General features: G+C 52.5%; 1 protein-coding gene across 1 annotated transcript; it reads left to right on the top strand.

The window, feature by feature from the left end:
* The first annotated feature begins 4,164 nt into the window (after nucleotides 1-4,164).
* On the top strand, nucleotides 4,165-14,719 carry LOC131207957 (receptor-type tyrosine-protein phosphatase-like N). Its single transcript, XM_058200593.1, has 5 exons — nucleotides 4,165-4,348; nucleotides 11,156-11,209; nucleotides 11,641-12,961; nucleotides 13,037-14,338; nucleotides 14,407-14,719. Exons 1-5 carry the CDS (start codon nucleotides 4,165-4,167, stop codon nucleotides 14,717-14,719), a joined length of 3,174 nt encoding a protein of 1,057 aa, XP_058056576.1.

Raw genomic sequence — 14,719 nt, 5'->3', positions numbered from 1 at the left:
CATTCCTCCGAGTGGCCGAAGCAATCCCACCCACCTAAATGAGCCCCGGTGGCCCCGGAAGCTTTTGCGCGAGCCCGCCAGTAACTCAATCCGGGCCCGGGAGAGCTTTCGGATGGCACTGCTGCTGCTGCTGCTGCTGCTGGTGTGACCCACCGTTGCTTGAAGCGAAGCCCGGGCCAGAAGCATTCCACCGCTTGCCGGAGGCAGCAGAGACCGAGACCGTTATCGCCCGCCTCCAGCGTGGTGCGCTGGTACGTGGTGCGTGCTTTTGTACGTGTGCAGTGTCTGTGCCGTGGGCGATTGTAGCAGAAGCAGCAGCAGCAGCAGGTAGCTGGCGCCACGGTGGCCTCGCCAGTCGCACACAAACCGGACACGCGCCTAGAGCCTCCTGTTCGGTCACCATATTGTGCGACTGTTTCATTACTTTTCCATTCGCACAGGACACCTCATCCGCAGCAGCAGTAGGTGGCGGCTACCGTGCCCAAAGTGACCCGGGGCCGACAGCGAAACGGAACGGTACTTTCTGTTCGAAGCCGACAGTGGTCCCGACAGTGCGCTCTGCTCTACAGCAGGAGGTTTTCGTTAACGTTTCAGTTTTTTCTGTTCGGTTTTTCGGTTTTTCCCCCCTTGGTTTGAGTTTTCTACGTTCGCCTCCTCCTGGTGTTGCGTTGCCTTTTTTTTAAATCATATTTTCGGTGTACGTTCCGTTCCGTGCAGAAGTTAAATAGTGAAGCAAAGTTGGCCCCTTGTTTGTGATCCGGTTTTCAATCGATTTAGTGGAGGAAAGGTGTAGCAGTTTGCCGTGCGCCCGTGCCAAGAAGCGACGCGAAAAGTTTCCATATTGAAGCGATAAGCTTACCCATTTCTTGTCCGGCTTGATGTTGCGTAAACATCTGTCAGCAGGAGCGACACCCGTGGAGCCACCGAGAAGGTAAAATCTGTTCGATTTCAGATCAACTTCAGCTGTCGATATGGTTTCATTTTTGATGAAACTCCTTAATCTGATTAAATCAATGAAAGGCTCGACGTTGCTTCTTAGCCAAGTCCTCCATTTACCGGAGGGAAATCATTTCGCTCGATCCTCTTCAGAAACACCGCGTCCAGCTTTTTGTTGGGCGATGAGGGTGATGTATTTAATAGCTTTACCAAATCCCTCCGCTATCGCCCACACGCTAATGGCGAAGGCTTGCGAAATGATTTGGTGATCCATTTTAGGAGGAACCACCGCGCCACGGAGAGAGAGAGAGAGAGAAAGAGCGACACAAAGCGTATCTTTTCACGCTACGAATACAGTTACACGACACAAAGCGCGACAAAAAGCGACACAAAGCGTATCTTTTCACGCTACGAATACAGTTACACATTTTTCGCCACCTATTGTGTAAAGCTTTTTCCCGGCACTCGGTCCACCCGCTTCGGACAAGATAATATTCGTCGAACGCTCACGGTTCCGCTGAGATCCGGCGCCCGGCGATGGAGACGCCTGGTGTCTTTCGCGAACGAAGCGCCACCGTGCCTGTACGGGACACTCAATCACGATGCCTTAGACCGGTACACCTACACACTCATTAACCAGAATGTAACACAAATTTGAACTTCGCCTGGCCATCAGCCATCAAGATTCTCCACGTTCCCGGTTCCGGCACACTTTGATCGATTTAAACGTTAGGGTGACTATTTAAAAAAAAATGAATGAAACATGAAAGGGGACACAAAACGAAAGGACCTGTTGACGCCGTAGCATTAAACAGCCAAACGGCATGGTACGCCACGAGTTACCGCACGAAAACACGCACCTTCCGTGAGTCGAGCCTCAGATGCGTTGCAGTAGTTGACTGTAAATTTGCGTCGAGGCTTGCTATGTAACGGATCGCCAGAGTAGGTCCACCGCACAGCACAGGTTAAAATTTAAATAAATTGATTTTTTGCGTGATAACATTCTGGCAAAGAAGTGAACTTTTTGCCATTTCAGAAGCAAAGTTGTTCCTATCCACCGGCGAATCTTGCGCTGGTGCACCTGAGGTGGTCACCAGGTTTTGCTAAACATTAAAAGCTCTTTACGACTTGCGGTGGTTTGTTGCGAAGCGAACGACGAAGACTATCGATAGTCGCCAAGAGGCCATGTTTGCGTGGAGCAAACATTGACCGACTCGACCAACCAAAGCCCTCAGGCACCAAGTGTGAACCTGTTAGTGTATGTGTTTGTGGAAATCGTAAAAGGAAAAATCGCGAACGCTGTTATCTGTAAGCCAGGGAGACACTGAACCGTTGGATGTAGTGAAAACAGTCTCAAAGCAGTATTCAGCGTTTGTTGGTGGTGAAATGCTTCAGACGGTTGGTGGTTACCTTTCGCTAACCACCAATTAACCACCTACTCTTTAGTTCCAGATTACCTGTAAGTTTTATGATTGCAAGTTCCAGATTGTTGTACTAGTTGTGCACTAGTTTCCTGTGCTTCCCAGGCGATGGAAAATTTTCATTCGCTAAACTCACTGGGACGTACCAATGGGACAGGACGGCCAAAGGACACTGCAACGGATGCACATTTAACCTTTCGCTGGTTCCCTTCATTACGCTGATAAATTGGATGACATTTGCTCTACATCCGAACGGCGGGCAGTCCCTTGATAGTGGTGCCAACGCTGTAAGCCAGCGGAACGCATGTATTCTAATTTTCTGCAGTACATTATTCTGTTCTTTTCGTACCTACTCCGCAATTTGTTACTCGCTGGAGGGAACTTTAATGAATGCCATAAAAACAAACCATTCACGCAAATTGCGCAGCAATCATCGTTACGCCTTCGTTATCCGGTTGCGGGTTGAAGGTCGTACCGTGGCACGGGTGCGAGTTAACTAATTTGCATTCCTATACAATAAACTTGTTTGTCGGCTGTACGCAATTTTCGGATATTTTTGGGCCGATCGGTTCGACCGTGAACTTGAATGTACTCGTCAAACTGTATTGTAACCAGTGTGTTGAAGGGTTGAAGGAAAAATATTCAACGGCCCCTAAAAGGTGAATGTCGCGAAAAATGGAGACGCCTGGTAGGTGCAAGGCACTTGCAGAGAAACACCAGCAGATCGATATTGAGAACGGAAGATAATTAATTAAATTGGCCAGCATTTCCCCGTTCCTGCCAAGCGCGCGATTACTTCCCCGTGACACAGATTAATTATCGACGGAAGGTATTGTTAATTTAATGTCTCCCTTTACGGTGTCAACTCCGAGTCGCGACGGTTCAGTTCCCTTGGATCGAAGCTATAATCCAGATCGGTTTCGTCGTTGCTGTAGCTCCGTCCTCAGTCGATTCCTCTTGAAATTACATAATACGGAACAATTTATGTCAATGCCCTGGCGGGCATATGGTATCATTGTTTTACCATTATAGCACCCGTTGAGTGCTGAGAAAGTTTGTGCCACCCAACCGGATATTGGGCAATCGTGGCCCATCTACACGCCACACCCGCCTATCTGCGTGTGGCAATTCAAATACAGTTTCCGCTTTTTCGGATGTTATTTTGTGTTTCAATTCCAAATCTCGGGTCGACACATTCCTACGCTTCCGGCGTTCGGCGAAACGAGTCAATCGAGCACCGAATTCCGGCCGAACGTGCCAACATCGAAGCGTCACGTTTGTTCAACGCCCTGCTCAAGGCGTACGTGTGGTCCGTGAGGGTTTTGTGGATCGAAGCCTCAGCCTCAGACTTCGGGGAGCCGTTCGAATGGTGGGCCATTCCGGAAGCTCCGGATAGATGCGGATAAGGAAATAAGCGAATTGATGCCTGGGCCTGGAAGCGATCTGACTTTTGGATCAATAAATCGTCCACGCGTCACTGCTTCCAGATGGCTACCAGCAGGCAGCGTAAAGCCCACTCGCGTAACCTGGCAACGCGAAACGTTGGCAAAATCCGTGTGGCAAATAGATTTGGTAGCTGGCGGCAGATAAAATTTATCACTTTCCGTATCACTACATAACTCGATTCTGATTTCATTTTGTTGTTTTCATTGGCAGCTTTTACAAGCCATTTGGAGGACCTGTGGGGCAAGAAGCAAATCGGCTAGAAACGTTGCAACGAGACGAGCAGGGAAGAGCCAGGCTAGGTTCGAAAGAAGCCGCACAACCAGAAACCGCACAACTTTAAAGTGATGATCTAGACCGCACAATGTCAAATATTGACAGATCGGCGACAGTGGCAGCATGGACAACAACAACCACTATCACTATCACTTCTATCCCCACCATCTGGCGACATTTGTTGCTGGCCACCACCGTTCTGCTGGCGCTGCTATCCGGCGGTGTCCCAGGCGGCAGCACTAACATCTTCGCATCGGCCGAAGGCAATATCGGTAAGTTCCTGAACGGAGTGGGTTTCATATTGTGGCCTCAATGACCTGGCGTCGGTCGGTGTTTGTCGGTGATGGAACATGGTTCTTTGGAAAGGTCTTCATTTTTGCGGGACAGCATGTTGCTGTCTTCGACGGTTATCGGTTGAAGACGGTTATCGTGCCATCGATGGGAGATGAACGTGTCCCATATTAATTTTGCATCACCATGCCGACCTGCAAAACGGACGCCCGTACAATATCCGGGCGGGAATGTGAGCTGAATTGTTGATGTAATTTTCTGTTTGTTTTTTTTGGCTCCATTGGCCAACCCCGGCATAATGAGGGTGGATCAGGATCGGATAGATTTTCCGCCCCTTTTTGGGCGTTGTTCACAAGGGTATTAGGATGCTTATCCGCTTTAAGGAAGGCCTTGTCTGCCGCACAAGTGTGGTGACTTCAAGCACCTTCATCGTGGCTCAAGCATAAAAATTTAAGAGATCTTGCTCAAAGCAAAACCAATCACAAATGTATTTTACTTAATTGCAAATTACTTTCATCCCACCTGGAACTGCTGGAAAATTACATTTGAGTAACTTCGCACTCGGCTGCAGGTGTTTTATAATTCGTTTTATGAACACGTGACTAGCAATAAATTGCGTTCCCTCCCAGTTACATCAGAGACTGGAATTGGCTTGCCTTGGCTGATAAGGGCTCTCAGTAAGTCATAATGTCGATGTTGCAGCGCACTTTGGTACGTGCCCTGCTCGGTGTCGGGCGTTGGTGCAAACAATTCTCCACAAATTCCTGACCATCCTGCGTGGGATGACTGCTGCAGCTAACGCCTTTCGCCCACGTGCGCCTTGCCAATGGGCCACCGTCTGAAAGGCGGAATGCAACAAGTAATCCACCGGATGGAACGAACCCGTTCAGTGTGCACAGCTCAGTTCTGCATACTCTACGCCTCGATGGCCTTGGATCGCCCACCAGCCCAGCTCAAAACTAATATTGCATTTGCCGTACTCCTGGGCTCTCCCCTAGGTGGCTTGCGGGCTCCGTGAACGTAAATCTGTGCCCGGCTCTGGACCAAGATTGAATGAGCATGTTTATTGATTAGATGAGATTTTTCCATATCAAAAGTTGAACCCATCAAAAACACGTACGCCATTTGGATCGCTTAGCCGTCAAGTCTTATCGATTTATCGGCTCAGTTCATTCCTTGCAAATAAGATCATTCTCGAAGGACAATTGCATTCCATGGTGCGTGCGTGCATGGTAATGGCGCGCCTAGATGTCCTAGTTTTTCGCCCCCAGCCTGTTGTCAGTCACAGTTTAATTCACTCACCCTCAGGATGGCTCTGCCGACGGCCTCCGGATGTGAGGCGCGAACAAGTGTACTCATCGTGGCATTCCTTCGTCAGTCAGCTAGACGCCCCACTCGGAGCCGACGGTCACGTAGCGCCCATCGCTACCGAGGCTACCTAGTTTCCGGTTCCGCAACGTTCGAATGCCGGACGCAACGCAAAGTGGACCGGCTCAGACGCTTAGTGCCCGCCGATCACATTCACGCTCGTGGTGCATGTTTCTTGTGGCGATGCAATGAGGCCGCGTTGCGCTTTTCCCGAATAGCCTCGCTCCATCTGCTGTTTTACGTGCTGGTACACCACGAGCAGCACAGTCGGTGCCCTGCGCTAAGCTTCTTCCGGAGAACAGCGTGCTAATAGGGCTCTGCGGTATTACAGGATTAAATCAAAAGCGATTTTGCTCGCAGGGACTGGGACTCCGCCTTCTGGGTTTGCTTGACGGGAGCTAACGTTTGCACCGTGTACGGAGAAGGAGAGCAAGATTTAAACACGTCATTTGAATTCACTGATATACGCCCGAGGGTATTTTGGGCTTTACGAAGTTAGCGGCCTTAGCGCCTGTCTGCCCCCTGCCCAGGCAGAAGCTTAGATTTGATATGATTATCCAAAAATTACAAACTACCAGTCTGGCATTCTCTTTTGGAATGAAATATGATGACGCTCACACAGGACCACATAAAGTAATCTTTCGTGTCCATTGTACGTTGAAAGCTATGATCAATTCATGGTGTCAGGGACAGGGCGTTTTGAAACAACCATCTCTGCACTAGGTATAAAAATAAATCCAAGCAGCCAGCGATGGGAAGAATGAATGTGATGGCAAATCAACACGACAGAATGCAGCCTTTTGTAGAGCCATCGTCCACCCATTGAAAGCCATTGAAGATGAGATGAGTGTATCCAGGATGTGTCGCCGGTATTGTCTAAGAAAGTACGAGCAACAGTGTCACCGTGGGTGGATGGAAGGATAATGAAAATAGATGAATACTTCACAATCCGCCTAGCCGCTGAATGAAAGGGGAACGGCACCGAAGCACGGGCCCATCAAAGACGCCCTGACAGGGCCCACCTGGGAAATAAGAAACCTTAATGCGTTCCTTGTCGTTGCTGTGAGTGTAGCAGCGGCCAGACGCATGTATGTCACACGTAACCACAACGAGGTTCGGGTGCCGGATACCGGGAACCGTGTTTTTAGCCTTTTAAGTGACGTAATTGAAAGGAGAGAAAAGCATAAGCCCCAATGTGTTACCTAGGGCAACGGTTTGACAAGACTCCGGTCCCACTTTCCGGTTGCTTCGATCGGAACACCAACAGTCAAATTAGTGCCCTTGTGCGCGAAGAGAGCTTGAAACAACATTCGTTAACGTAAATGTCCTGCAATCTATTCCGCTTGCGCCTCGCAGCAGCTGTTGCCTGCGAGATAATGTTCCGCGCCACCGTCGGTGGTCCGCTTGTTAGTTTTCGGGGCCCGAACGCAACATAAAAGAACCACGCCGATATCGGTGGCCGACGGTGTAATGTTACAGCGTAAGTGGGTTATAATTTGTACCGAACGAGCCTCGCTGATGGCGCAGCGTTGCGATAATTCGCACCCATAAAACCGCAAGCACATGTGTGTGCTGCTGGTGTTATGTTTCGAGGAATCATTCACCAAAATAAGGCGCGTTATGGGCAGTGCTGTATGGGATGAATTACACTTATTGTGCTATCGTTTAAATTTTATTGTTCGATATTACAGAGCACGGAAACCAACCTGTTTGGCCACTGTTTGCTCAATTGCAACCGTGAACCTCCCGTGAAGTAATCGATACTAGTGTTGAACCGGCGAATCCGGCTATTTTAGGAAAAAGGAAAGCCCCCGAGCCCCAGAAAGGCACTTCCATCGGCGGTTATAAATGGAGTTGGCAAACCGGCAGGCTTACCAATAGGAAGAGAAATTTAAAAAAAACCGAACTACCACGGGGCTGAAAAACGGAAGTGAAGTAACATTAAATACATTCAACCACAGCACACATACACACTCACAAACTGGTGAAAAGCTCACCACGTCCCACGCGTGTTTTGTGGCTGCTGCTTCCATTTTTGCCCACCCGCTGCCCGGAACGGGACGGAGCGAGTGTGAAAACGGCTGGCGCCAAAAAAAGAGCAACCGATGGCGCAGGACACAAACAAACGCGACTTCCAACATGACGACGTGACCGCGTCGCCGTTTGACGTCATTCTACATGCAGCACGTCAACGGTCTCCGGTCGCTCCTTCGACCCGAAGACGATCACCGTCGAACGATAGAACTTTTGCTTCCCGTGGATTGAGTGCTTCGATTGAGTGTCCCCAGAGGTTGAAGTCCGCCCGACTGGGTGGCAGTGAATGGTATGTTGATGTTCATTTATTCAACTCCCGCAGCGAAAGCTCTGTCTGTGGAAATCGCACTCCGAAAACACCGTCTCAGGGTGTCAAAGTTCGGAGGAACTCACGACACTATTGGAGGATTAACGTAACACGGACAAGGAAAGTTCCACTCGCGTCATACACGTCAATTTGACGTTGCTTATAAACACATGAATGTATGTAGAAAAAATCTAAATTTATTGCCAATAACTGCGGGTTGGTAAGAGGCTTTTTGTGGAATGGCTTTGAAGAGGCTGGTACGCCAACACGGGGTTGATTTTACGTTTTTCCTTCTGCTAGCATCCTATTTCTGATGGATTTGTTCGCAGAACCTCACCAGACCTGTAATTAGTTCGCTCGACTACTTTGCCTTAACTTTAAATTAGATTCTCCCTCACTCAGGGCGACACCTGATGCGAATGTGGGATCGTTAATTTACTGGGGGCCCTGGTTTCAAAGTGCGATATATGTACATCGCTTTGACGTCATTTTGTTTCATAATTACTTTTCCCGCATACCGTTACAACATCTGGCAGAAAGTTATGCCGGCAAGCGACGGTAAGGGTCGGTCACGCAAATGCTCAAACATGCACGTTCAACTTTTGCCTCCAGGCTCCCCGGTGCCAATTCTCGCCCACTGGCGGCGTGGTGCTTGTGGGCATGCCATTGCATACGACATCATCATCAACGAAAACATCCGGGCCATACGAACGCGACCGAGGATAGGTTCACGTGCATGCGAGCATCTCGGACAACACGAGTCCGTTCTCACGTCCCAGAAGTGCCATCTTTCCGCCTGTTGGCGACCGGTGAAAAAAACGAGGGCCTAAGGTTCAGTAGCTTGTTTTCCTTTACCCGGGGATGCCGACGATCTATTTTTAGCCCGTACCCATCTTCCCTCGGCCGATTTCTGCCATAGTGAGTTTTCAATACCGATCGACCCACAGTGAGCATAATGTTGCCCCCCGGTGGAGGCGGCGAGTGTAGAGGGCGACATGCGCACCATCCAGCGTCAACATCCTTCGCAAAGGAAGTTCGGTGGGGCAGCCTGTATCTTGCCTTGCTGGGTACGGGATTATTTTTTGTTTACAGTTCCCGTTGAAGCAGGACGACGGTCAGATAAGTTTCACTGAAAATCGCCGCTCGCCGTCACATAGCATGCGATGCGAATTTATTCCAATGAAAAACCGATTGGTGGCAGCAGCTGGTCGTTCGAAGTGAAGGCCGAAATTGAAATGAAACCGGGGGGGTGTCCGGGTCCGCTGTTTGTCCTGCGTAATTGTGATGATTGCCGTGGGAATTCGCTACTAATTGGCCGGCCTAAAAATAGACAGCCGGTCGGGGGAGTGAAGCACACAGTTGATTCCATCACACGGGCCGATATCGATCGAAGGTTAATATTGACTAACCGAGCCTGATACGAGACCTTACCGATACCGCGACAAGGTCGACATCATGCGTCGTATAAAGTGTGTCATGTTGAAAACATTACTCCTACTGTTCAAGATGACGGATTGTAAAGTGAGAATGAGCGATTACAAGAAAACGTTCTTCCACCGTTTCTCGAATGTTGCTTACTCGATGGCTTCTTCGATTGCCTTCGACACAGTCGGTCCTTCGAATTTGAATCGAAGCCTTTAAGCAAAGCAAGCTGCGACCGTTAAATTTCAATGCAATCTGAACACAAATGTCCTTTTAAAAGGGCTCTTTCTAGTAGCGCAGCTGCGCGACAATTGAACAACAATTGCCCGTCGTAACTTTTCCTAATTATTTCGCATGCCTTTGCCGTGTGAAACTTTTACGAATTAGGGGCGACAAAGAATTTCCCAAGAATTGGATTTCTTAACGAAAACCACCTGGAGGCACATGTCAACGATGAATAAATAATAACGCTCGATTCAGACGCACCTCATAAATCATCCATTTCTGCCTTGCTCCGGGACAAGACCGAGGAGCCCTGAACAAGATGAAATTAATAAGCGATTGACCGTGTGAAAGTAATAAAACTGTCAGAAAGGTTAGCGATAGCCCTTGGGCTCTTGTTTATCGCCACGGACCGACCCGGAGCGACTCGGCCAAAATCGGCGGATCATCCCGGAGACACCGATCCCGACACCGTGCCGGTCATTTGGCATTTCTTTTCGCCTCCGAAGCCGCGCACATCCTACGGGGAAACGAAAACTTTTCCTCCCATCCTCCCTGCCTCAGACCGGCTAGTGGGGACTTGCCTAATGAGGTTGGACCGGCGACCAGCAAACGACGTTATCCGTTTTCCCCAGAAAACAGAGCCCTCGCTGCCTGGCTGGCTCTGCTTTGACAGTGGCACGAAGAATGGGCGCAACAAGGCGTAAACATAACTCAAGCACGCGCAACGAAAATGGGCCCGCCTTTAAGGGGAATGTCCTTGAAGGAGCATCTTGGCGCGTGTTGCCTGGCGGCAAATGAATTCGGTGGCGTTTCCAGCGAAAAAAGCTTCGCTTCGCTTTGCTTCCCGGGGAAATTCCAGACTAATTTCGGAACCGAAGCATGATGAACATTCAGCTCCGAAAGATTGATTTTGTAGCACACAAACCGATCTAATTTAATCGGTTCAACATTCCCAGCAACGGCGCAACGGTTTGTAATCGTCCGTGCGGAGCGCGGGCTCTTGTTTTTTCAATAAACTTCCCTTTCGCTATCGCTTCGTAATCCCCGAAGCTTCGCCGGAGATTTACTTCTTCTTCGGCTCGGAATTTCTGTGGCTGTGGCTGAGCACTCTCACTGCAAAGTGTCGAACTCTTGACTTTGTTCGTGGAAGTTCGAACCGAACACCGAGGATTCACACGAACCGGATCACGGGACGTGATCGTGCACTTCGCGGCGAGCATTAAAACCCTGAGCGGTCTGAAAAGCCGACATTACGTGGGTTTGCCTCGATGGTCTGCTTGAGCCTTTGACCGGTATTATCGTGATTTTTGAAGCGTGCTCCGGAGCGCACTCTTTAATGCTATCAATGGCGCCATTTGCCAGCACACAGAAGGGCGTCGGTTGAGCAGGGCGTATTAATCTCGGATGTCCTATCTTGTACCGCCACTTTCAGGTTGCCTGTTCACGGAAACACTCTGCCTGGAACACCTGGAATGGTGCTACGATGGTAAGTATGGTCATTAAATTGTTTCCGGTGTGGGTTTTAGCACGTAGATTTAGGAACTACTAGTGGCCGAGCGTTCAATCTGTTAGATAAGCTAGTGAACAAATGTAATGGCAAATGCACCATCACGGCCATGGGTGCCTCTCATCGTTGTAATTAATTCCATAAATGAATCATTTCACCGTTGACCGCCGGCCCGGCGAACCACAGTCGTTCTCATCAACGATTACATCGAGCAACAGTCCGGCCCAGGATGAGTTCTCGGACGCAACGGACCAAACTAACCTCACTGCCCAACGGGTGCCAACTTTTCTAATTAAATTTCTTCTGCTTGCCCCGGAACCCTGGGAATGCTGGTTGTGCCTGTTCGCGGGTGGTCAAGATTGATGGCAGATTTTCACGAATCGTTTCTTTCTTCTCGGACCTCGGACCAGACTTTGCGTTCGGAAAGTGTCTGCCACAGTACGGGCTGGAACCGGAGGAACTGTTCCGGAAGCCGCTGGACGAAGACCAGAGCCGCATCCTGGCGCGCATGCTGGAGGAGCTGCAGGGTGCCGGGCTCGGCTGGGAGCACCCGTTCACGCAGTGCCGCATCCAGGGCGCCCTGTTTGCCATCCGGACCAACACCGACATCCCGCAGACGCTGTGCGCCAATCTGGCGCCCGCACCGGAAGTGCTCGCCCCGCAGAGTCCGCTGGCGTTCGTGCGCTTCACGCCCCCGAACGAGGAGTACGCGGACGAGGTGTACTATCCGCCGCCGAAGAAAGCGTTCGCCGAGCTGGACGTGCTGCCGGAAGTGATCCCACTCGGACCGCAGCCGGACCCGTTGGAGCTGCGCGACCTGCAGAAACGCGTCGCCCTCGGGCGCCTGCTGAAGCAGTACGAGGAAGCAGCCATGGCCGAGCAGGCCGCGATGCATCCACCGGACGTGACCGATTATCTGGACGGACCGGACGGGCCGAACGAGATCGAAGAAAGCCAGCTGCTGCCGTTCAAAGGCGTACCGGAACGACAGTGGGCGGCCGGTTCCAGTAAACGGGGAGAGACCGCGGCCATCTTCCGCGAACAGCAGCACCACGAGCAGGACATCGACGAGGAGCGCGCCCTGAGGGAGCTGGTCGAGCGGTTAACACCGAACGATGGGGCCGACTTCCAGTACATCTACCCGAAGACCTCCTCGTTCCGGGAGTACGCACAGGAGCACCACATTCCGAAGATCTCGAACTTTGCCCCGGAGAACGTACACCAGCTGGGCGGGAAGCCGCAGGACGCATCGCCGAACGCGGACAAGTTCTTCAAGAAGGCGCACAAACCGCAAATCCGGAACGAGATCCCTGTGGGAAGCTTTCGTGAACTGAGCGCGGCCTACGCACCAGCCGCGGGACCTGAGGATGGCGGCCTGTACACCGAGGGTGGCTTCGTTTACGTGCCGAAATCGGGCACGGCCAGTGGCCGGCCCGGCAAGGACGATGCGCGCACACTGCTGGACAACATTCTGGGCTTCACGAGACGCGAGCGGCTCGACGTGAAGAAACCGGGCCCACCGGCGGCCCCTCCACCGTCGGGCCAGAGTCCTAGCGAACCGCCGAAGGAGATTGCGCCCGAGCACAAAACCAACACGTCCGCCGGTGCGGCCGACGATGGCGCCGATGGTCTCGGTTCCAAGTCGAAAAAGGAACTGTTCGCCCACACGGACGATGACCACGCGCCACACTCGGTCGACACGGAGTATGCCCACGTGATTCTGAAAAACCCGTAAGTGGACCCGCCAGCGGGGGGGCTCGTGACTTTTCTCAATCTCTCACCCATCCTGTCTCCTCGTTTTCACAGCATCGACAACTGGAAGGATGGATCGCGGATCGTGGCCGCGTTGGCCGAGCTGCTCAACATGCAGGGATACTTTACGCACCCGCGGGTCGACCGGCACGAGGTATCGTTCCGTGTGGAGGCGAACCCGGACCGCAAGACGGCGGCGGACGTGGCGAAGCAGATCAACGATAGTCGCTTCAAGAACAACCTCTCGCGACGGCTCGGAGTGCTCGTGATTCAGGCCGGTGTCGGCGATAAAACCAAGGAGCTGGATGCGGTGTCCTCGCAGCGCCTGAAGCGGGTCGAGGATGGTCCGAACGTGACGCACGTGATGGCGTACATGTTTGCGGGGGCGGGTGCCGCGGCCGCGATCGTGATCACCATGACGTTGTTTCTCATCCGCAAGCACGACAAGAAGAAGGACAAACTCGGTGGCCTACAGTCGGGTCTAGGCGGGGGGGCGGGCGATAGCTCCAGCAAGGACTACCAGGACCTGTGCCGGGCACGTATGGCCGGCGGAAAGCCGGGCAGCACCCCGAGTGACTCACCGAGCGGCGGACGCATTACGGCACTGGCGAAGGAAGCCGAAGCGCGGCCACCGTCGTCCCGATCGAGCACCTCGTCCTGGAGCGAGGAACCGGCGCTAACGAACATGGACATCTCGACCGGCCACATGGTGCTGTCGTACATGGAGGATCACCTGCGTAACAAGGGTCGGTTGCAGCGCGAATGGGAGGCCCTCTGTCGGTACGAGGCGGAACCGAGTGCCCGGGATGCGGCCCTCCAGTCCCAGTGCGTCCCGCTGAACCGGGCCGGCGCTCCACTCCCGTACGATCACTCGCGCGTCGTGCTGAACCATCTGGCGAACGCCGAGGGTATGGATTACATCAACGCGTCCACCATCACCGATCACGATCCGCGCGCCCCGGCCTATGTTGCCGCGCAGGGCCCGCTGCAGGCGACACTGGCCCACTTCTGGCAGATGGTCTGGGAGCAGGGTGCCGTGGTGTTGGTGTCCCTGTGTCGGCTGCAGGAGAACGGGGAGTCGGCTTGCGCCCGGTACTGGCCCGAGGAAGGGGCCGAAGTGTATCACATCTACGAGGTCCACCTGGTCAGCGAGCATATCTGGTGCGACGACTATCTGGTGCGATCGTTCTACCTGAAGAACCTGCGCACGGGCGAGACGCGCACCGTCACCCAGTTCCACTTCCTGTCGTGGCCGCAGGGTGGCGTTCCGACGTCCGCCAAGGCGCTGCTTGACTTCCGGCGCAAGGTGAACAAATCTTACCGAGGACGCTCCTGTCCGATCGTCGTGCACAGCAGGTAAGCAGCGGTGGCACAGCGGTAAGCCCGGCATAATCGTGAATCGGCCTTCCATTGTGTTTCCCTAGTAACGGTTCTGGACGTACCGGGGCGTACATCCTGCTCGATCTGGTGCTCGGCCGCATGAACAAGGGCGCCCGGGAGATCGACATCGCGGCCACGCTGGAGCACCTGCGCGATCAGCGGGCTGGCCTGGTGGCGACCCGGCAACAGTTCGAGTTTGTGCTGATGGCCGTGGCGGAGGAGGTGCACGCCATCCTGAAAGCGCTCCCACAGACGACGGGCGCTGGCAAGGGCTCGCAGGAGCTGGAGAACGGCACCAAGGACGGCGCGAATGGGTCGTCGCAGGACACAGCGAAAGACAAATCGGGCGAGAAGTGA

This window comes from Anopheles bellator, chromosome 2 (genome assembly GCF_943735745.2).
Source record: "Anopheles bellator chromosome 2, idAnoBellAS_SP24_06.2, whole genome shotgun sequence".
Classification (NCBI taxonomy): Eukaryota; Metazoa; Arthropoda; class Insecta; order Diptera; family Culicidae; genus Anopheles; species Anopheles bellator.
This window is presented reverse-complemented; position numbering and strand designations above follow the sequence as displayed.

Excerpts from the sequence above, each read along its gene's own strand:
- LOC131207957 (XM_058200593.1), top strand. The coding sequence starts at position 4,165 with ATGTCAAATATTGACAGATCGGCGACAGTGGCAGCATGGACAACAACA. Across the intron at positions 11,210-11,640 it reads CCTGGAATGGTGCTACGATG|ACTTTGCGTTCGGAAAGTGT; the intron begins GTAAGTATGGTC and ends ACCTCGGACCAG. Across the intron at positions 12,962-13,036 it reads CACGTGATTCTGAAAAACCC|CATCGACAACTGGAAGGATG; the intron begins GTAAGTGGACCC and ends TCGTTTTCACAG.